This window comes from Trichosurus vulpecula, chromosome 2 (assembly GCF_011100635.1).
Source record: "Trichosurus vulpecula isolate mTriVul1 chromosome 2, mTriVul1.pri, whole genome shotgun sequence".
Classification (NCBI taxonomy): Eukaryota; Metazoa; Chordata; class Mammalia; order Diprotodontia; family Phalangeridae; genus Trichosurus; species Trichosurus vulpecula.
Window position 1 is genome coordinate 368,949,808 of NC_050574.1, and position 21,986 is coordinate 368,971,793.

The window sequence follows — 21,986 nt, forward strand, 5'->3', positions numbered from 1 at the left end:
TGCATCAGGGATGCACGGACGTCTGTTGGGAGATGTAGTTTTAGAGCTCAAGAACTCTGGGAGTGGTAGTTTAGTTGCACTTTCCTTGCTCCGGGAAATGGCTACAGAGAGGTATGTATAGTGAGATTTCTGAATATTAAGGTTGGGAGGTATGTGGGGGGGTGGGGGGGTGGGAGGTGGGAAGGGGAGACAATCTGCAAAGAGCCCTGCAAGATATGTGCAGGAGAGAATCAAGAGAGACGGAAGGCACTAGCATTAAGGGGGATCAGGAAAGACTTTCTCCAGAAGGGGGGATTTTAGCTGGGACTTGAAGGAAGGCAGGGAAGGTAGGAGTCCGAGTCTTTTAAGCCTAGGGGACAAGCCAATGAATATACACTAGTCTGGAGGTGGAGTGTATTGTGGGAGGCACTGCAGGAGGTCCGCATCTCTGGAAAGCAGAGTACGTAGAGGGACGCAAGGTTCAGATAATTGGAAAGGTAAGAGGGGCCACGTGGTGAAGGGAGCCCTAAAGGAGGGGTGTGTGTGTGTGTCTGTGTGTTTAATGGAAAACAGAACAAACTATTGAGTGTCTGGAAAGCTGGGAAAGGGGATATTCCTCACTGGGGTTGGGAAGTTCTTCAGATTCTCTATAAGGGAGCGGAGAGGAGATAGGAAGTATTACTACTGAGAAAACATGAAGAATTGAAAAGGGAAAACAATAGATTGTCCAAGAGTGGTTTCATTCATTTTCTGGACCCCTAGCCTCCCTTCTGAGTTCCCTTTAAAAGGACAGTTATTAGACAAGCAGTTTTTAAAACGTTTTGGTCTCTTTGTACCCTTAAAAATTATCGAGGACCCCAAACAACTTCTGCTTATGTGGGTTTTATCAATTAATATTCGCTGTTTTGGAAATTAAAACGTCTTAGTATTATTATAAAAATAATTTTGACCTCAGGACCCCCTGAAAGAATCTTGGAGAACCACTGTTTTAGAGTGATAGACTACTTTTGGAGTGGGAAGGGGCTTTAGACATTGCAAGGAGGTTTCATTCTTTATTACTTGTGTCCCCAGTACCTAATAGAGTCAGGCAGATAATAGGTGTTTAATTTAATTAATTAATTTAATTTAATTGATTTATCACTTAGTTTAGCCCCATTATGTTAGAGATTAGGAAAGGAACCCTGAGATATGAAATGACTTGACCAGTTACATTTAACATATTGTAAAAATTATTGGATTTGTAGTCAGAGGAGATGGGTTAAATCCTAGGCTAATATCACTTACTTCTCTTTCCAGGACCTCAGTTTCCTAAGTTGTAAAATGATGATCCCTAAGGTTCTCTCCAGCTCAAAATTTTATGATTTTAGACTTCTTGTATGACTCTTTTCAATTGTTTTTATGCACACAAATCTCCGCCCCACCCCCAAATCCCCAAAAAAGTATCAAGGGAAGGGAGAGCATTGACAGCAAAATTTTTGATTTTTTTTTTTTTAACACCACTACCCTTTACACAGCCTCTCTAGAGGGAGTCCTGGAAAGTTGTGGAGGGTGGTATTGTGGTAGAGACAGCTGATGAGGTTAGGGTTTTTTATATGTTTTAAGGGTGCTTGAGACCCCAAAATCCAACAGGCCCGATTCTGCTCTAATGAATTCCACTTAAGCCTTCTCTGCCAAAGAGAAAAACAAAATTTATTACAGATTCGCCATATTGGGTTGTCTTAAGAAATCTCACCATTTGTGATGCTCGTTTTCACAGGCGGGCCAAATTCAGTGTGAGGTAGATTGAATCTGAGCCCCTTCGTGGAGGCAAGATGAAACTTATATACAGAAAGATTGTGGGAGAGATCTAGGGTGATGGGAGGAGGGGTTTAGGAAGGGTCTTGAGGAGTCTAAGGAGGAGCTTGGTGGGACTGGGATGAGGTCAGACTCCGGGAACCAAGAGAATGGGATTTAAGGGTGGGAAGTAGCTGAAAGCCACCTGGAGATAACCGACCTGTGTAGGGCTAGGCTAGTTTAAGAATAACAGATTTAGCCTTAGGCAGTTTGATAGGATCATGGGTGGGAATAGCTGGACAATGGAGGGCTAGGCTAGATTAAGAGTAACAAAGATTTGGGCCTAGTAACAATGAAGGGCTTAAGGTCTCAGGCAAAAGCCTTATCAAGTGGGAAGATTCAAGGACAATTCAAGGAGGCCTCCGGATCCTGTACCCCATCACAGCCAGCCTAGAAACCTACTCTGTAAGCTTTAAGATATACCGTCAGGAAATCTCTGCTTTAGAAGTATGGTTGGAAGGTGGGTTGAGAAGAGTACAAGTGAATGAACAAAGCATAAAGGTCAGCTTTCAATCAAAACGCAATAAATATAAATTTACCATACATTTATTAAGTGCCTACTATATGTTAGTGACTGTTTGGCCTTGTTTTTGAAGGGGACCATGGCCTCAGGGAAATGATGACATGACTTGTAGTTGACTTTAGTTTGAGTGAGGGAGGGCTGTGCAAGGTCACCAGCTTCACTTTCTCCTCCAGTGCCCTCTGGGTCCCTTGACCTGATATTCACCAGGACCACTGGAGATGGCCCAGGATGCAAGGCAAGACCCTGGCCCGGTTAGGCTAAGGCCTTTTCATGTACTCATTTAGAGTGAGGTCACATCTGTTCACTCTGAAGCTCATAGATTGGACCACAATGGGTCTCTGCCCAGGCTCAACTTAATGGCTGTATTTTGGGCCCTCCTGGCTTACAGTGGATGTCAACAGTAACCTGTTTCTCTTTGGAACAGCAACCCTAAGGATCTTCCCCTCCCTGCTTGATTTTTTTTAATCTTTTTTTCTAATTAAAGAGGCTATCCCTTGACCCACCTCTTAAAGAAGCCTATTCACTGAATGGCCATTACCTCATTCTAAGTGAGTACATGAAAAGGCCTGAGCCTGAAAGGGCCAGGGTCTCCCATTGCATCCTGGGTCATCCTCAGTCATCCTGATGAATATCTGGTCGCTGGATCCAGCTGGCTCTAGAGGAGAAAGTGAGGCTGCTGACCTTGCACAGCCCTCCCTCACTCATGTCAAAGTCAACTGCAAGTCATGTTATCATTTCCCTGATGTGGTGGTCCTCTTCGAAAACAAAGGACAAACACAACATGTGAATAGACTGAGATGCCTGAATGGGGACCCAGCTGGTTGGGTAGCTCCTCCTCTCCTCCCTCTCCCTCTCTCCCTCTCCCCGTCTCCCCCTCCCTCTTCCCTTTCCCTTTGCCTCTTCTTCTCCCCCTCCCCCTCTCCCCTCTCCCTCTCCTTCCCAGAGAGGAATGAGGAAAGTGTGAATATGGCTGCCCTGGCAATTCCATAAAACCTGAGGTTCCAGGAGGAATTGACAAAGCGGAGGAAGGGATTCCTTAAGGGGCAGAACGATCAGAGACAAGATTAAAAAAAAAAAACCCAACACTTGACAAGCTAGAACTATGACTTTGATATTAAAGATAAAATTTAACAGGGATAAATAGATTTTAAAAATCCGCTTCACAAATATAAGATGTCAGAGGCATGGAAAGGTAGCACTTTGTATGAACAAAATATATGTGGACCTTTGAGCTCAACATAAGTTAATATGATTATGTGACTGCTAGAAAAACCAATTTCAATCAGTCAATCGGTAAATATTCATTAAGTACCTACTGTGTGCCAGGCACTGGGCTAAGTGTTGGGGAGAGGCAAAAGACACTCCTCTCCTCAAGGAACTTAGTCTAATGGGGTATGGCATGCAGACAAATATATACAAAGCAAGCTAAATACAGGATAAATCTTGGGTGACACTGAGAAATATAATTTCCAGAATGAGGGAACTAGACTAATCTAGCCAGTCCTATTAGACCTTGCCTTATTCAGGCCCAGGCTGAAGTACTACATTCAGTTATATTTGAAGAAGGACATTGCTAAACTGAAGAGTTTTAAGAGGAGAGTGACTAGGATGGTGAGGGTGAGGGAACTATGCCATATGAAGACCAGTTGAAGGAACTGGGGAATGTCTAGCCTGGAAAGAAGAGTGTAGGGGAAGGGCTGTCATGAAGAATCCATTGATCAAGCATTGATGAAGCACTTGCTGCGTGCTAAATCATAATCTAGGTCAGCTGTGGGGAGCCTGCAGCCTCAAGGCAACATATGGCTCTAGGTCCTCAAGTGCTGCCCTTTGACTGAATTCAAACTTCACAGAACAAATCTCCTTAATAAAAGTATTTGTTCCATAAAACTTGAACTCAGTCAAAAGGCCACACCCAAGGACCTAGAAGGCCACAGGTTCGCCACCCCTGATCTAGGCCCTGGAGTTAACAAATACAAAGAATAAACTAAACATGTAAGGAGTAACAGTAAATGTGTTAGTATATAAAAGAGAACAATTAGAAATATATAATACAATATGGTTTGTGAAGGAAGGCTTCATCTAGAAGGTGGTACTTAAATTCTTGAAGGAAGAGAGATTCTATGAGGCAGAAATGAAGAGGAAAGGCTTTCAAGGAAAGGGGGGCATAGCGCAAAGTTCACCAAGGGACCAGGTTGTGAAAGGCTTGTGTTGGTAAGCAAAATGGGCTCTTAGCACTTAGTTCAACCAAGTGCCCTTGGAGAGTTTGACTTTTGTTTCCTTTGATTAATTCAGTGTATTTCATTGAGTCTTACTAGGTGCTAAGCCCCAGGCCCAAACCCCTATTAGGTGTTAAACTTATGTGGGTGTGGATTGGTAACTAAGGTGTGGCCCAAGGTGGGGTTAACTAAAGGGAGGTGCTAACTCATAGGAGCCTAAGTTCTGGTCATTGAGATGACGTCTGATGACGTCTGAAATGCTTTAAGAAGAGAAGAAAGAGCCATTTGCACAGGGTTCTCATTCGTGCTGGTAAGCTGATGCAGAGACTCCAGGCAGCTGTAGGTAAGGCCCTCCAGCTTGTGACCTGGATGTTGGGACTTTGTTAAACTCTGGTAGCTATGTATTGGGATTTGAATCAGACAAGGTCTGTCTGTTAATGTTTGTACTTTGTTTGTATTTTGCTCTGAAGTTCAAGGTGCTGGTTTTTTCCGCTGAACTAAGTGAATGATATTTGTATGCTGAATTAAAGTAAGCTTGTCAGCCCCTTAAAGTTGCTTTCCTTACTAAAGCAGATCAAAAGAACCTGTGCTTTTGCAGTGTGTTGGCAGCTTTCTGGGTGCTGGTTTTGGTGGATCTTACACCGCCACAGAAGCTGCTAGCTGGATTGTCGAAACAAGGCTTTAAAGAGAGGCATTTAGGAAGAAAGATCTCACTTCTTTTTGGTACCAGAAGGCAGAACTAGGAGTAATGGGTAGAAAATGGAAATCTAGATGTAAGGTAAGTGAAGGGAGAACTTCTTAACAAAGATAGGCAAAAAATGACATAGGTTGTCCAGCAGAGTCATGGATTTCCCCTTACCTGAAGGTTTTCAAAAGTGGGTCTTGAAGTGTGGTATGCTGTAGAGCAGATGTCAAACATGCCTGCAAAACTCCCAAGTCAGATTTACAATGTGATTGGGAAATATTTAACAAAATAAATAAAAATACAATGTTGCATAGATAATGTTAATTTGTGGTTTTCTTAGTCCATCTGTGGGTCCATTTCTATTTTAATTTGACACCACCATTGTAGAGTATTTTTGGTGAAGTTCAGGTTGGACTAGCTGGCTTCTGAGGTTTGTTCCAACTCTACTATTCTGTAATAGTAATTCAGTTTGGCTGGAATATAGTATGTGAAGGGGAATGGAAATGAGCTATATTGTGGAGAGCCTTGAATGGTAGGTTAAGGAATTTATGAATTGTATTCAAGGCAATACAGGGTGTTCTAAAGTCTGGACACATAGCAAAAATGCTTATTTTCAAGAAATTAAATGAATGAAATTTTCAACAACATTTTATTTAATTGGAATATTAACATATAACATCTTCAATATGATTTCCATCATTTATGATGCAAAGGTTGGTGCACTTTGCAAGATTCACATGAACTCAATGCAATAACTTCACATCGCCGTCAATTTTAGCACATTTCTCTTTATGTGTTCAATCAAGTGTGTTGCATCTGTGATTTTCATTGAGCACACCTTCTCCTTTAGCATACCCCAGAAAAACAAGTCACTGAACAACACAGAGTCTTTGGTGAAACGGTTAATGAGATGTTAATGAGATTTCCTATGTGTCCAGACTTTAGGGACAACTTATAGATGGCCAGTGAAGGCTACTGAGCAGGGAAGTGGCCATGGTCAGCCAGGCCTGGGCAGTTAGGTTATTTGGCAGCTGTGTGAAACGTGGATTGAATTGGGAGGATACTGGAGTCAAGGAGATCAGTTAGAAGGTTTTTCTAAAAAAAAAAGAAACCAAATCCCAAAAGAAGGTTTTCTGACTGAACCCAAGAAGCTGCAATGAACCAAATCATGTGCTTTCTTCTGGCAACTCTTTTCCTAGGGCCTTTCATAAGGATGATCTGTGAGCTTGGAACAAATCCAAGCCCATAGACCAGAATGACTTTAAGGGAAGCCACATGCTGAGATAAAGCATAAAGTGAGACCAGAAAATGGTTTAAAAGAGTAATCATCTTTAGAAGTTCTAAATCCTTGCCTGAAGTAATTCTGTGATGACCTGAATATCTAGTTGTAAAAGAACATCATTCTAAATAAACCTGATACTCCTCAAAAAAAAAAAAAAAAAAAAGAAGGTTTTTATAATTAAGTGAAAGGTGCCGAGACTCAGAATGAGGGATAGTGGATTTAGAATTGGAAGGATGCTTAGAAATCATAGAAGTCCAACTTCCTCATTTTACTAGTGACCAAATGAAGGCCCAGAGAGAGCACACAACATATTAGTGGTAGAACTGAGACCAGAACCCATGTCTACAGATTATTAGTTGCTTTCCACCAGGTTTCTTCCCTTCTTTGTTAGGAAATAGAGGAGCCCAAGTTTTGACTTTCAGTCCTCGGTGGGTAGGACTTTAGCTGTCCTTCCCAAACCAACTCTTTCTTCCCAGGGAGCCAACCTGTGCATAAGCTCCGGTGGCCCTCTGGATTCTCATGGGTAGAATCCGAGTCGTTGTTCCTTTTTAAGTCACAGAAAACCTTTATTACCAGAAAGGGAAATAATAAAACATCAGAGATCACAAGAGCTTTGGCAGTGTATTTGGAGAGAAGCAGAGGTGAGGAAGGGATCATGGGAAACCAGTTGCTACCACTCTTTAGACAGGCCTGGTTGGTTCGAGGAGCTGTTTCCTGGGACTGAACAGGAGTGAATGGCTTTGTGCTGCTCAGGAGTCAGCCATGTTTTGCAGGCTTCCTCGGGGAAGAGGACAAATGATGTGCAGAGAACACCGAGGTAGTAGCTGTACGCCATAAAATGAGAGATTAAAATTAGGCCCATTGCATCAGTAAATGTATTTGTAGGTGATGCCAAGCGTCGTGTGTTCTTTGCCTATGGTGAGTACATGCTGCCATACTTACTGAGACTGTCTACTTGAGACAAATATGGACAGTTCCTTACTAGTTCACTGTTATATAGGTGTCCTGGTTTGGGTTGGTTAGTTTGGGGGTTTTTTCAGGGGGAAGGCATGTTAAAAAAAATAAGAAATTAGTCTGAACACATCACTGCTCTGCTCAAGAAACCTCAGTGGCTTTTTTTGTTACCAGAATAACAAAATACAAACTTTTAAAGCCCTTCAGTCTAGCTCTAACCCTACCTTGTTAGAGCGATCGCACTTTAATCTCCCCCACACATTTCTACTATCCAGTAAAACTGGTCTCCTTACTATGTCTAGCACATGAAATTCTGTCTTCTGCTCCTTTACATTTGTGAAGGTTATCGCCCACGCCTAGAATGGCTTTCTCACATCCACCTCATGGAACCCCTCACATCCTTCAGAGCACAGTCAGGTGGCACATCCTCCAGGAGACCATTCCCCAATTGTTAGTGCTCTCCCTTTTCCCCAAAATTAATGTGTATTTACTCAGTATGTTGTAGGTGTTTACCTGTGGATGAGCAGATGTTATTTTTCTTTGAAGGTAGAGGCTTTCATTTTTGTCTCTATGGTCTCATGGTGTGTTGGTAATTAGGGTGGGACTTTTTTTTTTTACTGTTTTCTCTTTTGGAGCATTTAGGTAATCAAGTGCCTTCGATGAGTCTGACATTTGTTTCTTTGATTAAATCGGGAGTCTTTGATGGCCTGCTTCTTCAAGGGAAAGCCTAGTTCACATAGGTTTGAGTCACGTGGTTGTAACGTCCTTTGACCCTGAACAAGGTATATAAACTCAGAGGACAGCAGTTTGCTTGGACCAGACAAGACTCTGGGTAGCCACTGGAGGCCCCCCACTCCCCACCCCTGGCTCTGAAAACCCAGATGTTGGTGCCTCTCTCTCAACTATGTAATTCTTTGGTCAGACAGCTAGAGGCCTATCTGTTGATAACTCTGTGTGCTTGCTCTGTTTATATTGGCTCTGTTTGTATTTGCTCTGAAGTTCAGGTTGCTGGCTTTTCCCCCTGAACTAAGTGAATGATATATGTATGTTTGATTAAAGTGAGATTGTAAACCCCTTAAAGTTGCTTTCCTTAGAAAAGCAGATCAAAGAAGCTCTGCCAGCAGCCTTCCTGTGTGCTTTTGTTGTTGAGTCTTTCACCCTCACAACAGCTCCTAGCAATATTGTCATCACTCAAGCATAGTGCCTGGCACATATAGGCATAATTAAATGTCTCTTGAATTGAACCAGTCGCACATTTGAACAAGGTCCCACATTCACTTACCTGGTTGATTGCTTTCTGGTTTTAGGTTGAAACAGGCAAAAGGGGGTAGGGAAGGAGGAGTGTTTGCTCTTAAGGAACAGAATCTTTGAAGGTCATATGGGGATGTGAATCATTTTAAGCTAAGCCTAAAGAAAGCCGAGCAGCATGTTTTAAAATTCTTGAAAGGTTTCCTAGTTGGTCTGATTCTAGTCATCAACCTATAATAAAAAGGCCTATCTCCCTTAGCAAGAGCATATATAGCTGCAGCAAACATCTAACTTACTTTTAGCTTTCTGAGTTATTTACCGAGAGAGGGTTCTAGAAACACAACTTATGAAGCAGAGAAAATTGTAGCTTGAGGTGGTCTTCATTATTAAAGTCAAAATTCTTGCTCTGTAAAGAACATTGTTGTTCAGTTGTGTCTGACTCTTCATTACCATGTGGATCGTACTGTCCATGGGATTTTACTGGCAAAGATACTGGGAGTAGTTTGCTATTTCCTTCTCCAGCGGATTGAGGCAAATAGAGGTTAAGTGACTTGCCCAGGGTCACACAACTAGTAAGGGTCTGAGGCTAGATTTAAACTCAAATCTTCCCGACTCCAGGCCCAGCGCTCTATCTGCTAAGCCACCTAGCTCTCTTCTAGGCAAATAGAGCTTAGGTGACTTGCCCAAGGTCACATAGCTAGTAAGTGTCTGAAGCTGGATTTGAACTCAGGTCTTCCTTATAAGGAACATTAAAGGTCATTTAGACCAACTCATTTTATAGATGACAAACTGGAACTCAGAGAAATTGTTCAATTTGGGTTTTGTACTGATTCCGTGCCTTTTGCCTTAAACGACTAACTGCCTACTGTTGTCCTATATGCTTAGTTGTGAAAAAACATTCCTTTGCCCTAGTTAAGATGTAACCCCTCCTTCCCCTTCCCCTCTCCCTCCCACCCACTAGTCCTATTTAATAGGGACTCTGAGATTCCAGAGGAACAAATACCATTGAAGGGCATCATTAAATTAACAACCTGTACATGTTTATGGTGTCTATCAGGCACTTTGCTAGGCACTGGAGAAACAGGGAAAACAGGGAAACAGTAACTGATATTGATGAGTTTACATTCTAGTGGGAAACCATGCATACCTATGTGAGTCTATACAAAATAAATACAAGGTCTTGTTGCTGCTGCCGCTGTTAGACTCTAATAGTTAGGAGGATCAGGAAACACTTCATATAGGGAGCGCTAAGTTTGGAGATAAGTTTTGGAGGAAATGAGATTCTAAAAGTTGAAAGTGAGAAGCAAATACATGGGAAACAGCCAAGACAGAAAGGAGGTGAGAGATGGAGTGTCATGTATGAAGAACCTCTTTGCTGTGGAGAGCAGAATTTCCTGACATCAAAAATATAAATAAAATGTAATGTTCATGTTCAGTTTCAGTCGTGTTTGACTCTGTGACCCCATTTTGGGGTTTTCTTGGCGCAGACACTGGAGTGGTTTGTCATTTCCTTCTCCGGTTCATTTTACAGATGAGGAAACTGAGGCCAGCAGGGTTAAGTGACTTGCCAGGGGTCAAACACCTAGTAAGTGTCTGAGGCCAGATTTGAACTCAGGAAGATCAGTCTTCCTGACTCTAGGCCTAGCACTCTATCCACGGTACCACCTAACTGCGCCCCCCGCCCCAAATGTAATAATACTTTGTTTTCTCATCACAGTCTTATGCCATACACCCCAGCCAGATCACAAATTTATCTACCCTTATACAACCAGATCTGAATATATACCTATCTTAGGCATATAATAACAGCCATGCTATGATGTTCCCTAATTTTAGTCTTTGACTTCCAATTTTTGTTCATAGGGTCAGGCTTAAAATGTCTTTTTTATTCCTTAGATTCCCTCCCCAAGAGCATCTGTAGGTTTCTTTACTCTCCTTTACTTAATTCTCATTAAGAGAATGAATGGAACAAATGAATGAAAAAGCATTTATTAAGCACTTATTATGAGCCAAGCTCTGTACTAAGAACTGGAGATACAAGTAAAAATGAGACACTCCCTGCTCTCAAGGTGCACAGATTTTATTTGGGAGAGACAACACATAAAATAGAGTTCATATGGAGGGTGGATGGAATGTCCCAGGATCCTGTTAGTGAAGAGGTTGTACAGATGGCAAGGCGGGGGATCTTTAGTTTGCATGAGGTCAATAAAGATACCATATTTATTACAGTATTCCGCATATAATTTTGTTCCACAATCCAAAATTTGTAACAAATAGTTAAAACAATACATTTTATTTGTATGAAACACCGATGAAAATCAACTTGTATACTAGGCACAGTCTGATATTTTCATGTAATATGGGTCAAAAATCTGCTACCACTGAAATAATATGAACCCTGATTATGAGTAAAAGGAAAGGGGACCTTCAATTCTCCTATCATGATGTTTAAATAAGTTTTTCCCCCCCAGGGTAACCAACTAGAGTGTGTTGGGTTTTTAAATTTCTTCCCTTATCTTATCTGACTTTGCAAAGTCACCTGGAAACTTTGCCTTTTGCACCAGCTTGTTCTAAACGTAATCATAACCTTGAAAATCTGAATTAGGATTTTTTTGTGTGTATTTAAACTCTATATGGCGTTATAATCAAAGGTTATTACAGTTTCATCCATGAGTTTCAACTTTTTCAACCTAAGACCTACTTACTGATTTTTTAGCTTAATGATTATTTATCACATTATTCCCAAAACACAGAAGAATAATAAGCAAATTAATTGTTTTTTCCACTTTTTGTTGACAACTCTCCACGTTGTTTGCTTCAACAGATATTCTACCTTTTTATTACTTTATATTATAAATATATTTATATTAATACGTTACATATTAATATATATTTATATTAACTTGTACAAGGTACCTTGTGAATAAGGCATTTTTTTTCTTCTCCGAAGCTGTGCTTCTAGGTTTGGAGTTGTTCCTTTCTGAGTTTGTGTCTTAGGCATCATTACCATTTCTATAGTTTTGATTTTTTTTATTTCCAATCTCATTTTTAATATCTCCTCTTTTATGCTTATTGTAGGTTATTGATTCTTTTTTATAACAAAGTGATAAAAAGTTTAATTCATTAATTTGGTAATGATTCTTTGACACCATTGGCATGATCCTCTGTTCTGTCTTTAGTCTATATACATTACATTTTCTGTGGTCCTTCAGTGAATTATCACATTTGTGGATTAGGAGTATAGGGGTATTTTCAGTAAAATTTTAATCTGACACTAATTTTCCTCTGCAGACATTTTTGGGTTCATATAGTATCAGAGCATAAAATGACTTTGACATTTGCTTAATCAAAACATTAGGAAGGCAAATATGCTGCAAAAAGAATCCTATAATATATTCCAAAGTTAAATAACGAATTTGGGGGGGGGTAGTCTGTGCAATCTGGAATAATCCATGCTGCTGTTCTCCATACTGTGTTATATTGAAGTTGTTCTTTTGATTGCACGTGTAAACCAGAAACAAAAAGAGAGACCCTAGGAACAAGCCAAAGCACTAACGTTCCCTTCATTTTGACCATGACTACTAACTACTTTTAAAATAAGAGTTATTGTTACCCATGAAGGAAGTCCTAGGATGAGAGTTCTTAACCTTTTTGTGTGTTGGGCCCCTTTGACAATCTGGCGAAGCCTATTTACCCCTTCTGAGAATAATTTTTTAATATAAATGCTAGCTACTAGATGCATAAAATAAAATACATGAATAATAAAGGAAACCAATTATATTGAAATAGTTATGTATATATTTTTTTTAAAACCAAGTTCTTAGATACTAAAGAACCCTTGTCCTAGGGGTTGAAAACAAGCTACATTTAAAGGGTTAAGTGCCATGTTCATTTATCCTCAAAGTTGAGTCACCAGTAGTCATTGGTTAAAAAAGCTTACCATTCAAGTCTGTACAGAAATCCATGTTTAAGGACTAGTATTAGTATAAATATAGAGTAGGGATTTTGTTTGTTTTGGTTTTTATGTTGGTTTGTATTCCCTTAGGGATCTGGCTGAGGAGTAGTCAATAATTTGGGGTGGGAGATAGTTAAGATAAGAACTTAAAATCAGGGAGCATCTATTTATTAGGTTCTTTAATATCTTTGGGATGTGGGTGTGTGTATGTGTGTAACAAACAGAAAAAAAGTAAGAGGCTTACATTCATTGATCATAGAGATGGAAGGGGCCTAAGATACCATCTTTTACACCCTCTTTCATATAGCTGAGGAAATTAGGGCCCAGCAAAATGAAGTAACTTACCCAAAATCACAAATCAAGTGTCAGATCTAGGATTAGAATCCGGATTTTCTAAATAAATTCTATGTCTCAATTATGACAATGGTGGTGTGTCATAGTCCTTCCCACCCTTTTCCCCCTCATTGCTCTAAATATGTATTGACTTCTCAGAACTGTATGTATCCTTCTCTTTGGCATTCCCATAAGTCAAAACATCTAAGCCTTAATAGGAGACTTGAAAAACAGGAAACAAAAGAATAACACGTAAAATACAAAATACAGCCCACAGTCAGAGGTAGGAGGTGCAGAGTAAGAGGCAAATTTGATCACCATCTCTGTGTATTTGTCAGAGGGCATGTAAATCTTCAGTCAAGACTGCAGTGAAACCTCCTCACCTCTGCAAAGCACATTCTTCATGAACAGCTGCAGTAAGGATCTGTCTGCATTCAGAAAGGTCAGAGCCTATCTTGGGCTTATACAGTTGACACTTACTTAAAACCTGTCCCATTTCTGGCCAACCTGTCATTGGTTTTGTTGCCGTCAGTCAGCCTCTTACACCAAGCTCTCCCAGAGAAAAGTGCTTCCAGAATGATGTAGCATATGTTATTTCCCTTTGAAAAATTAAGAGATCCAAAATGAATTAAGAGAGGCAGTACCTTGTTGGGACAAGGTGTTTAGGGGAGACGTTTTTGTGTCATGAACCCCTTTGGCAGTCAAGTGAAGCCTGTGGACCCCTTCTCAGAATAATATTTTTAAATGCATAAAATTACAAAATGAGCAATTATATTGAAATATACTTATCAAATTAGTTTTAGAAAAAGTTCACAGAGGGGCAGCTAGATGGCATAGGGGATAGAGTACCGGCCCTGGAGGACCTGAGTTCAGATCCTACAAAGGGGGGAAAATTCTAATCTGGCAATACTGTCTACTTACAATTTTAAAACATTCACTAGATAAGAAGACTATGTTTCCAGAATGGTCAACATTTCACACTTACTAGCTGTGTGACCCTGGGCAAGTCATTTAACCCTGATTGCCTCAAAATAATAATAATTTTTTTAAAAGTTCACAGGCACCAGAGTAAGAATCCTCTAGTTTTGGGGACAGAATGTCAGACCCTTTAAGAGTCAGGTACACACAGGTTCAAATGCTTCCCCCTTCTAGCTCTAAATCATATGATCCATGATCTTAGGCCTCTTGGTAAACTCTTTTCAGTTTTTTATGCTTATAGCCTTCCTGGGCTTCAGTTAATTTACATGGAAATTGGAGTTAATAAGGCCTATACTATCTCCTTCAGGTGGTAATTGTGAGGTTTCCATGAGAAAATTATGTCACGTGTTTTGCAAATTATGCAGTTCTATATAACTGTAGTAATTGTTGGTAAATTAACTGTCCTTTGTTGTTTCTCCAGATAAATAGGAGCTGCCTCCTTTTCCTTTCTCTGCTTCTTTTGTCCTCTCCTGGTGACCTCTAGCCAGGAGCAGTTTCACAAGTGATCCAATATGCGGGAGCCCTCCTCAAAGGTAAGGAAAATTTTGAACGTTCAAAAACTTGGACTTGTGCTTCAGACATAATGTCTGTGCTAGCAGAGCACAAAAAAAAAAAAAGTTGTAATAAAAGTCTAAACTGTAGGGTTTTTTCACTGCGAAGTGGTAGATGAGTAACACTGGCCTTAGTGCAAACTCAGGAGTTTGAGTGAACAATTAGAGAGAAGTGGAAAACTCGTAACTAGTTATTACTGTGTACGCCAACTGACTAGTGTACATTATCACCAATTAAAAAAAATTAAGCAAAAAGGTTGTGGGAAGAGAAGAAATTCTTATGAAGATAATGGTTTTCAAAGGAAGGTGATTAACCCATGAGATACCATATAGAACCAGGTGTATTAGACGACCCAAATTATATGGCCTATTTTAACAGGAGCAGTAAGGGAGCATGTAGAAAGATTTTCCCCCTCAGTACCACCTATGTGGATACGATCACTTTTAAACATGGGAGAGTTATGTCTCTAGCAGCTAAGCCAGAAGATCTCTGTGTGCCTATTGAGATGCCATATTAATACCGCAGGGAACTGACCATTCTGGAAACATAGTCTTCTTATCTAGTGAACACTTTAAAATTCTAAGTAGATGGTATTGCCAGATTAGAATTTTTTCCCCCTTTGTAGGAAATATAAGTGAAGTCCTGAATATGTGACAAGGGCAGGATCACCCCGTTCTTAAAAGTTGTATTTTGAGAATGGTCACATTCAATTCACTTTCTCCTCCCAATAAAGCTCATAATAGGGGCAGCTAGGTGGCACAGTGAGTGGAGCACCGGCGCTGGAGTCAGGAGAACCTGAATTCAAATCCAGCCTTACACTTGACACACTAGCTGTGTGACCCTGGGCAAGTCAGTTAATCCCAATTGCCCTGCCTTCCCCCCTGAAAAAAAAAAGAAAAGAAAAAGAAAACTCATAGTGTTAGGTTGTATAGTTCATATGTGGTAGAAAAATATTTAATGGAATCACTGAATCTCAGAGCTAAAAAGGGAATTCACAGGCTTATTTTGATCCATACCTAAAAAAGAATGCCCTTTGACATCCCTGACAAAAAATCAGCCAGCATTTGCTTAATGACCTCCAGTGATGGGGAACCCATGGTCTCTAGAAGCCAGTGAGGCATCCTGTTGTGGTTGTTATCTCCCTTTTAACACACAGTAATCAAGGGTGTTCTAGGATTGAAGAGTTTGGACAATTAAAATCCATAAATAAGTCTCCAGACCTTATTTTAGTCAGTAGTATAAATCTCTTCAATTGAATGATTTTTTTTCTCTCATTTGATAAATAGCTTAATTGACACCTAAATGATCCAGTAGATAGAGCACAGGACTTGGAAGTAAGAAGACCCAAGATCACATCCTCAGACATTGGCTAGCTGTGTGACCTTGGCCAAGTCACTTACTTGCTCTGTGCCTCAATTTCCTCATCTGTAAAATGAGTATAACAGTAGCCTTATTGGGCTTCTGTGAAGACCAAATGAGTTATAAAGTGCTTAGCAAACCTTAATTAAAGCTTTATGTAAATGCAAATGGAAATATTAATGAGCAACCAGGAGAAAAAGGAAATTATAGCATCGTAGACCTCAAGGGACTTGAGACACCTTTGAGTCACAGGGTAATAATAAATTTAGGGTGGGAAGGTACACTTAGAGACCATCTGATCCAACATTCTCTTTTTACAGATGAGGAACTGAATTTCAGAGTGATGACTCGCCTTCCCCCCTGCCCCCATAGCAAAGCTGGGTTTTGAACCCCAGATTCGTTGAGCCAGAATCCAGCATGATTGCCACTGATCCACATTAGTTAGTGGCAGAGCCATGATTCTAGTCCTGGTGTGCGCCAACCTTTTTTTTCCCCTAGGCAGCGTCACATATACTTTGGCGCTTTTGAGGAATGTATAGCATAAACTGAATGGTCAGCGCTTGAGTAAACACAGGTTGGCTGTATTAATAACTGCATACGTGACTATTAGATGGTCATATATGAGGCAGACAGCATGGATGAACTGAGGGGTGTGCAAGCAACCAGTCGTAGTTATCAAAACAGCTCAAAAATTATTTCTGTCTTCTTTAAGGCTTTGGAAAACTTTCCTCTTCTGCTTTATATTCTGATCGCAAAATCTATAATCCTTTGCTTGGCATTTGCTGGAGCCAAAATGTGGCAGAGGAAAAGACTGGAAGCACAAAGGCAACAGAAACTAGAGGCTACACAGAAAAAAACAATTGAGAAGAAAGATGAATGACGTGTCTCACAAAGGTACTTTGGACTTTTCTGGTGTGTGATCCATAGACTTGAAAGTTAGTTGTTAAAACCTTTCTACTAAATTGCCACCTGGCCTTTGGCTAGACCTTTATGCTCTTAGGGGAGCTGATTTTGTGTCTTCATATTTAAAGTGGGATTTTAGTCTATGTCGTGGAAATACTGAAAAAAATATATTTATTATAACATTTTATACATATCTCTAGAAACAAACCTTCCCCTACACAAGCATTTTAAACTATTCAGATTAAAAAGAAAATCACTTAAGCAGCAATTTTCATGGAGTGAGCTCTGGAGATACATTTTGAATTCTTTTCTTCCAAGCTAAAGAATAATGTCTATTAAAGGTCTTCCAAGCCAGAGTTCCATTACAACAGTATTTAGTAAACATTTATTAAGTACCTACTATGTTAAAATTATAGAGGGATCTGTAGCATAATAGAGAATTGAAATTTTCCTTCCTTCTTTATTGAGTTCGGCGCTTGTCTCACAGGCTTTGTCTTCACCACGACTCCTGCCCTGGTAACAGGGAATGTCAGCATACATCCTGCTGCTCCCTCAGCTACCATAACTTCTCAGTTCCTTGGTCTACTCAGTTCCCATGATCTACTTCTGCATACCACCTCAGTTACACGGACGTGAACATTTGCCATCACTCACAAGTGTTTTAGCTCCGTATCATAATCTTTTTTTTTTATTCTATCTCTCCTATGCCTTATGATCCCTAACTCTGTTCTTCATCCCACCTTCACATCCAGTTCCTTCATTCCTCAGTTTTTTCCTTGACTATCATTCTTTCACTGGCTACACTTTCCTCTTTTTGCTATCTTGATCTCTTGGTGAATCAATTAAAATCTACAACATTATCTTCGTTCAAATCCCTTGCCCCCTTTCCATGTCGCCAATCAAGTCTTGCTAAACCCCGACCCTGGATTACTCCTGCTGTCTCCCTCCTTCATTTTTGTTTATGTGCTGCTGAACAGAGCTGGAGGAAATCATGGAACCGTGCTGACTGGGTCCTCTACAGCTTAATGCTACACAATCCCAACTGGGCTCTTAGTGCAGCAAGGCAATTCTTTTATGCCTCCCTAATCAGTTTGCTATCCCACTTACCACAGTGGCTATTCCAAACCTTTTCATCTCTTGTTAAGTCTTCCCTCCTTCTAGATTGAGGACTTTGTCCCATAATTTTCTGAAAAAAATTCAAGTGATTTTCTGAAAGCTCTCTCTTCTCTCCTTTTATCACTCAGATATTGTCCCTCACAATCACTACTTTTACTCCTCTCTCATGTGAAAAGGTGGTGTTCCATGCCAAGGCAAATCCATATATGTATGTATGGGTGTATGTATGTTTCTTGGGTTTGATTCTATCATTATCTCATCTGCTCCAGCCAATTGCTCCCCACACCCACCTTCTCCAGTCTTCAATATCTCCCTGTCTACTGGCTCCTTCTCTGCTATCTACAGACAAGCCCATGTCTCTTCCAACCTAAACTTGGTCCTACTCAATAGATTCTTGACTCTACCATTTGATACTATTATCCCCATTAGCTCCTGTCTTTTAAGTCTCCTCCTCTTCTCAGATAAATCCTTGAGAAAATTGTCTACACCAAGTGCCTCCATTTCCTAGCTTCTCACTCTTTCGTAAACCCTCTGCAACTGGGCTTCCAAATCCATCATTCAACTGAAACTGTTATGTCTGCAGCTACCAGTGATCTCTTAACTATCATATCCAGTGGCCTTTTCTCAATCTTCATCTTCATGACCTCTTTGCAGCCTTTGACATTGTCAGTCATTCTCCCTTCTCTGAGTTTTTGTTACGCTGCCTTTCTTGGGTTCTTCTCCTACCTAACTGCTCTGTCTCAGTGTCCTTTACTGGATCCTCATCCAGGTATTGTTCACTAACAAAGCATGTCCTCCAAAGTTCTGTTCTGGTCCCTCTTCTCTTCTCCCTCTATACTGTCACTTGGAGATCTCATCAGCTCCCGAGGATTCAGTTATTATTTCTATGCAGATAATCTATATATCCAGAACTAATCACCCTCTCTTGCCCATATTCTGCATCACTAGCTGCATTTTGGACATCTCAGCCTGGATGTTGCAGAATCATCTCAAACTCAACATGTGCAAAATAGAACTCATTTCCGCCCCCCCCCCCACACACACACACCCTTCTTTCCTATTACTATTGAGGAATGACTATCCCTCCAGTCACCTAGACTCATGACCCTTGCGTCATCCTCGGTCTCTCACTTGCACTCATATCCAATCTATTGTCAAATAGCTTGTTTTTACCTTCTTAACATCTCTAATTTCTCCACTCACTCCCCAGTCTAGGTCCTCATCACCTCTCTATAAAACTAATGATCCCCTTCCCCATTCCAATCTACTCTTCACTCAGCTGCCAAAGTAATATTCTTAAAGTGCAAGTCTGGCCTTGTCATCTCCCCCCTACTCAATAAACTCCAGCGTCTCCTTGTTACTTCCAAGACAGAATATAAAATCTTTTCTGTAGCATTTGAAGCCCTTCACAGTCTGGCCACTTTCTGTTTTTCCAGTCTTTATACACTTTATTTTCCTCTACAGACATGTGATTCCTTGCATTGGCTTTCCCTCCAGCCTGGAATGCTCTCCCCCCTCAGGACTGACTCCTTGACTGACTAAGCTCAAATTTTACCTTCTCTAGGAGGTCTCTCCTGGTCCCATCCCCTCAGCCTCCTGTCCCCCTGTTAGCGCCTTCCCTCTGAGATCACCTTCCATTTACAATGCGTGTATCTTGTGTTTACAGTTAGTAGCATTTTGTCTCTCATTAGACTGTGAGCTCCTTGAGAACAGAGACTATGATTTTGCCTTTCTTCATATCATCACCACCTAGCAGAGTACCTAGCAAATAGTCAACACTTAATAAATGCTTCTTAACTAATTGACTGATTTGGAATCAGGAAAATCTGAGTGTTAACCTGAGTATAACCCTGGACAAATCACTTAACCTTTCAGTGCTTCAGGACATTTTCTAAGACTGTAAATTGCAGAGCAGTTGCTGATCTGCTTTGGTGGAGGGAGTTTTCTTTATTGGTAGAGGAAGTTTCCCCGCAGCTCTGTTTCCAAAAAAATTGTGCCCTACTATGTCCTCATACTGCAGATTCAAAACTGAATCCAGTATCCTATTCAGCCATCTATATTAATTACCTCTTAATAAGATTTATTTTTGTCCCTCCCATCATAATGAAATAAGTTACCTCCATATCTTGACTTCAAAAAATCTGCTTAAAATTACTAACTGTTTAGTGACATAAATCCAGTTAGAATAACTTGAAATACAGATTTGAGAAGAGAATGTCATAGAGATGCTGCGTACTTGACTCAAGATGTAATTTTATCTTTTCGTCTCTCTTCAGCCAAGAAGAGGAATTAATAATAGATTGGGAATATAAAAAACTTAGGATTCAGTCAGCAAGCTCCCACAAACCTCAGAAGTTAAAGAGCAAGAAAAGTAAAGAGAAGTTTGAATTGTAAAAACATGAGCTTCAAAATGGCAGGCTTTGGTTGTTTTGTGTTTCTCCTACAGCTTTTCAAAGATTGACTGATGATGTTTTAAATAAATGGACAATTTTTGAGGAAACAATTTGTAAAGAAAACAATCCATTTCTGCCAAGAGATATATTTAAAGTTTTTATTTGTTAGATGTTTTGTGGTACCGAATTTTAGATGTAAAGTAGAAGTGAAAAATGATAGTAATTTTTTTTTCTAAATACTAACCAGTCTTTTAAAAAAATTTCTTTCTAGATTTTGCAAACTGTCTGGTGATTCGGATAGACTCCAAATTCTAGGGGTTTCGTGTGTCAAGGGAATATATCCCCACCTGTAACTTGAACTTAAAACAGTGTGTAAGTTTGCATATGCTTTATTAGGAATTGGCATCTAATTTGCATATTAAAATGGTTTTCTCAATTTGCTGTCTGTGAACTTCTGAATACTTAGAAATTGTTACGGGCATTAGGATTTGGAGGGTCCTTCAAACCCAATATCCTCATTAAAGGTTTTTTTAAATTGTATCAATATAGTTTGTTTTTAATCTCACTCTCCTTTGGGAATATAGCCTTCCCCTTTCCTCTTTCCATTGAGACAACCCTTATAATAAAATTTTTTTTCAAAAAAGTGGAGGGGGGAGATGTTTAATAAAGGTAGTATTTCTAAATTCCCAACAGATAATAACTTTTAGGATTTAGGAATGAGAAATTAGGATTCTTATAATATTTTATGTATTTTTACATGATAATGAGATAATAAGCAGTGAATCATTTTTCTTGTGAACAAGGTTATACTAAAAGTTTCAGAGGTTTTCTTTAAAAAGAAATGATATATATAGTCAATCTTCAATTTTCACCGGGGTAACATTTTTAGAAAATAGCATGAAAGTAAAAAAATGTGAATATTGATAAATTGAACCTATGGGAAATGTGTGGTTAGGTTCCTGTGACCACCAAAATCTGTAACATTTCACTAGAGATTGCTGAAAATACACTTTTGTGCATGTAATTCTTTATAACAAAGCATTAATTCTGGTAATATGTACTTTCCCTAATATATAATCATGAAATAACCTATAAATGCAAGGGAGAAGAGACAGAACAAGGAGAAGGAGGGGCCAGGATGTCAGAAGAACCCTGAGGTTAAAAAGGGAAAGGGGCACCAGCTGCCATCTCTGATCTCATTTTTGGTTCTGGCTCAGGGTTGAACTGTTCCCAGTAAAAAGCACCTGCCTCAGAGTGGGTCCCTGACCCCTGTTCAGAGCTCAGAATTCTCACCACGGCCTCTGCTCTCTGGGGGCCAGACATGGCACCACTGCAGCATCCTGCCATGCTGGTGGACCAGGATGCTTGGGAGCTCAATGGCATGGGCAGTGAGGGGAGGTGGGATGCTCCAGTGGTCACTGGAGGTCAAGCGGGTGGGGGTGACCATCATCTGATTTGCCCACAAACTTAACTGCTTTTCCATTTTTTCAGTTCTCTCATCATGAACTTGAGAGGTGACTTTAGCACTTCCTGGAGCAGATTCACAATCACTTTTACAAGTACTTTCCTCTTTTTCGCAGATATAAACTTGTACATCATTGTGTCCCTCATTTTTTTTTTCTGTACTGCACCAAGCTGTGAATGTGCCAACATGAAAGTGAAAATAAGGTTATTAGT

At 40.1% G+C, this 21,986-nt stretch overlaps 1 protein-coding gene across 1 annotated transcript; it reads left to right on the plus strand.

Moving 5' to 3' along the window:
• Window positions 1-73: 73 nt before the first annotated feature.
• SMIM11A (small integral membrane protein 11A) lies at window positions 74-20,849 on the plus strand. The gene is made up of 4 exons (XM_036746802.1): window positions 74-111; window positions 14,408-14,519; window positions 16,610-16,791; window positions 20,581-20,849. The coding sequence occupies exons 2-3, from the start codon at window positions 14,499-14,501 to the stop codon at window positions 16,775-16,777; spliced, it is 189 nt and encodes a 62-aa protein (XP_036602697.1). The 5' UTR covers window positions 74-111; window positions 14,408-14,498; the 3' UTR covers window positions 16,778-16,791; window positions 20,581-20,849.
• Window positions 20,850-21,986: the final 1,137 nt, after the last annotated feature.

What these genes read in the sequence shown, in the direction of transcription:
- SMIM11A (XM_036746802.1), top strand. Translation starts at nt 14,499, where the DNA reads ATGCGGGAGCCCTCCTCAAAG. An exon ending in TGCGGGAGCCCTCCTCAAAG is followed by an intron (nt 14,520 to 16,609) that starts GTAAGGAAAATT and finishes GTCTTCTTTAAG; the next exon opens with GCTTTGGAAAACTTTCCTCT.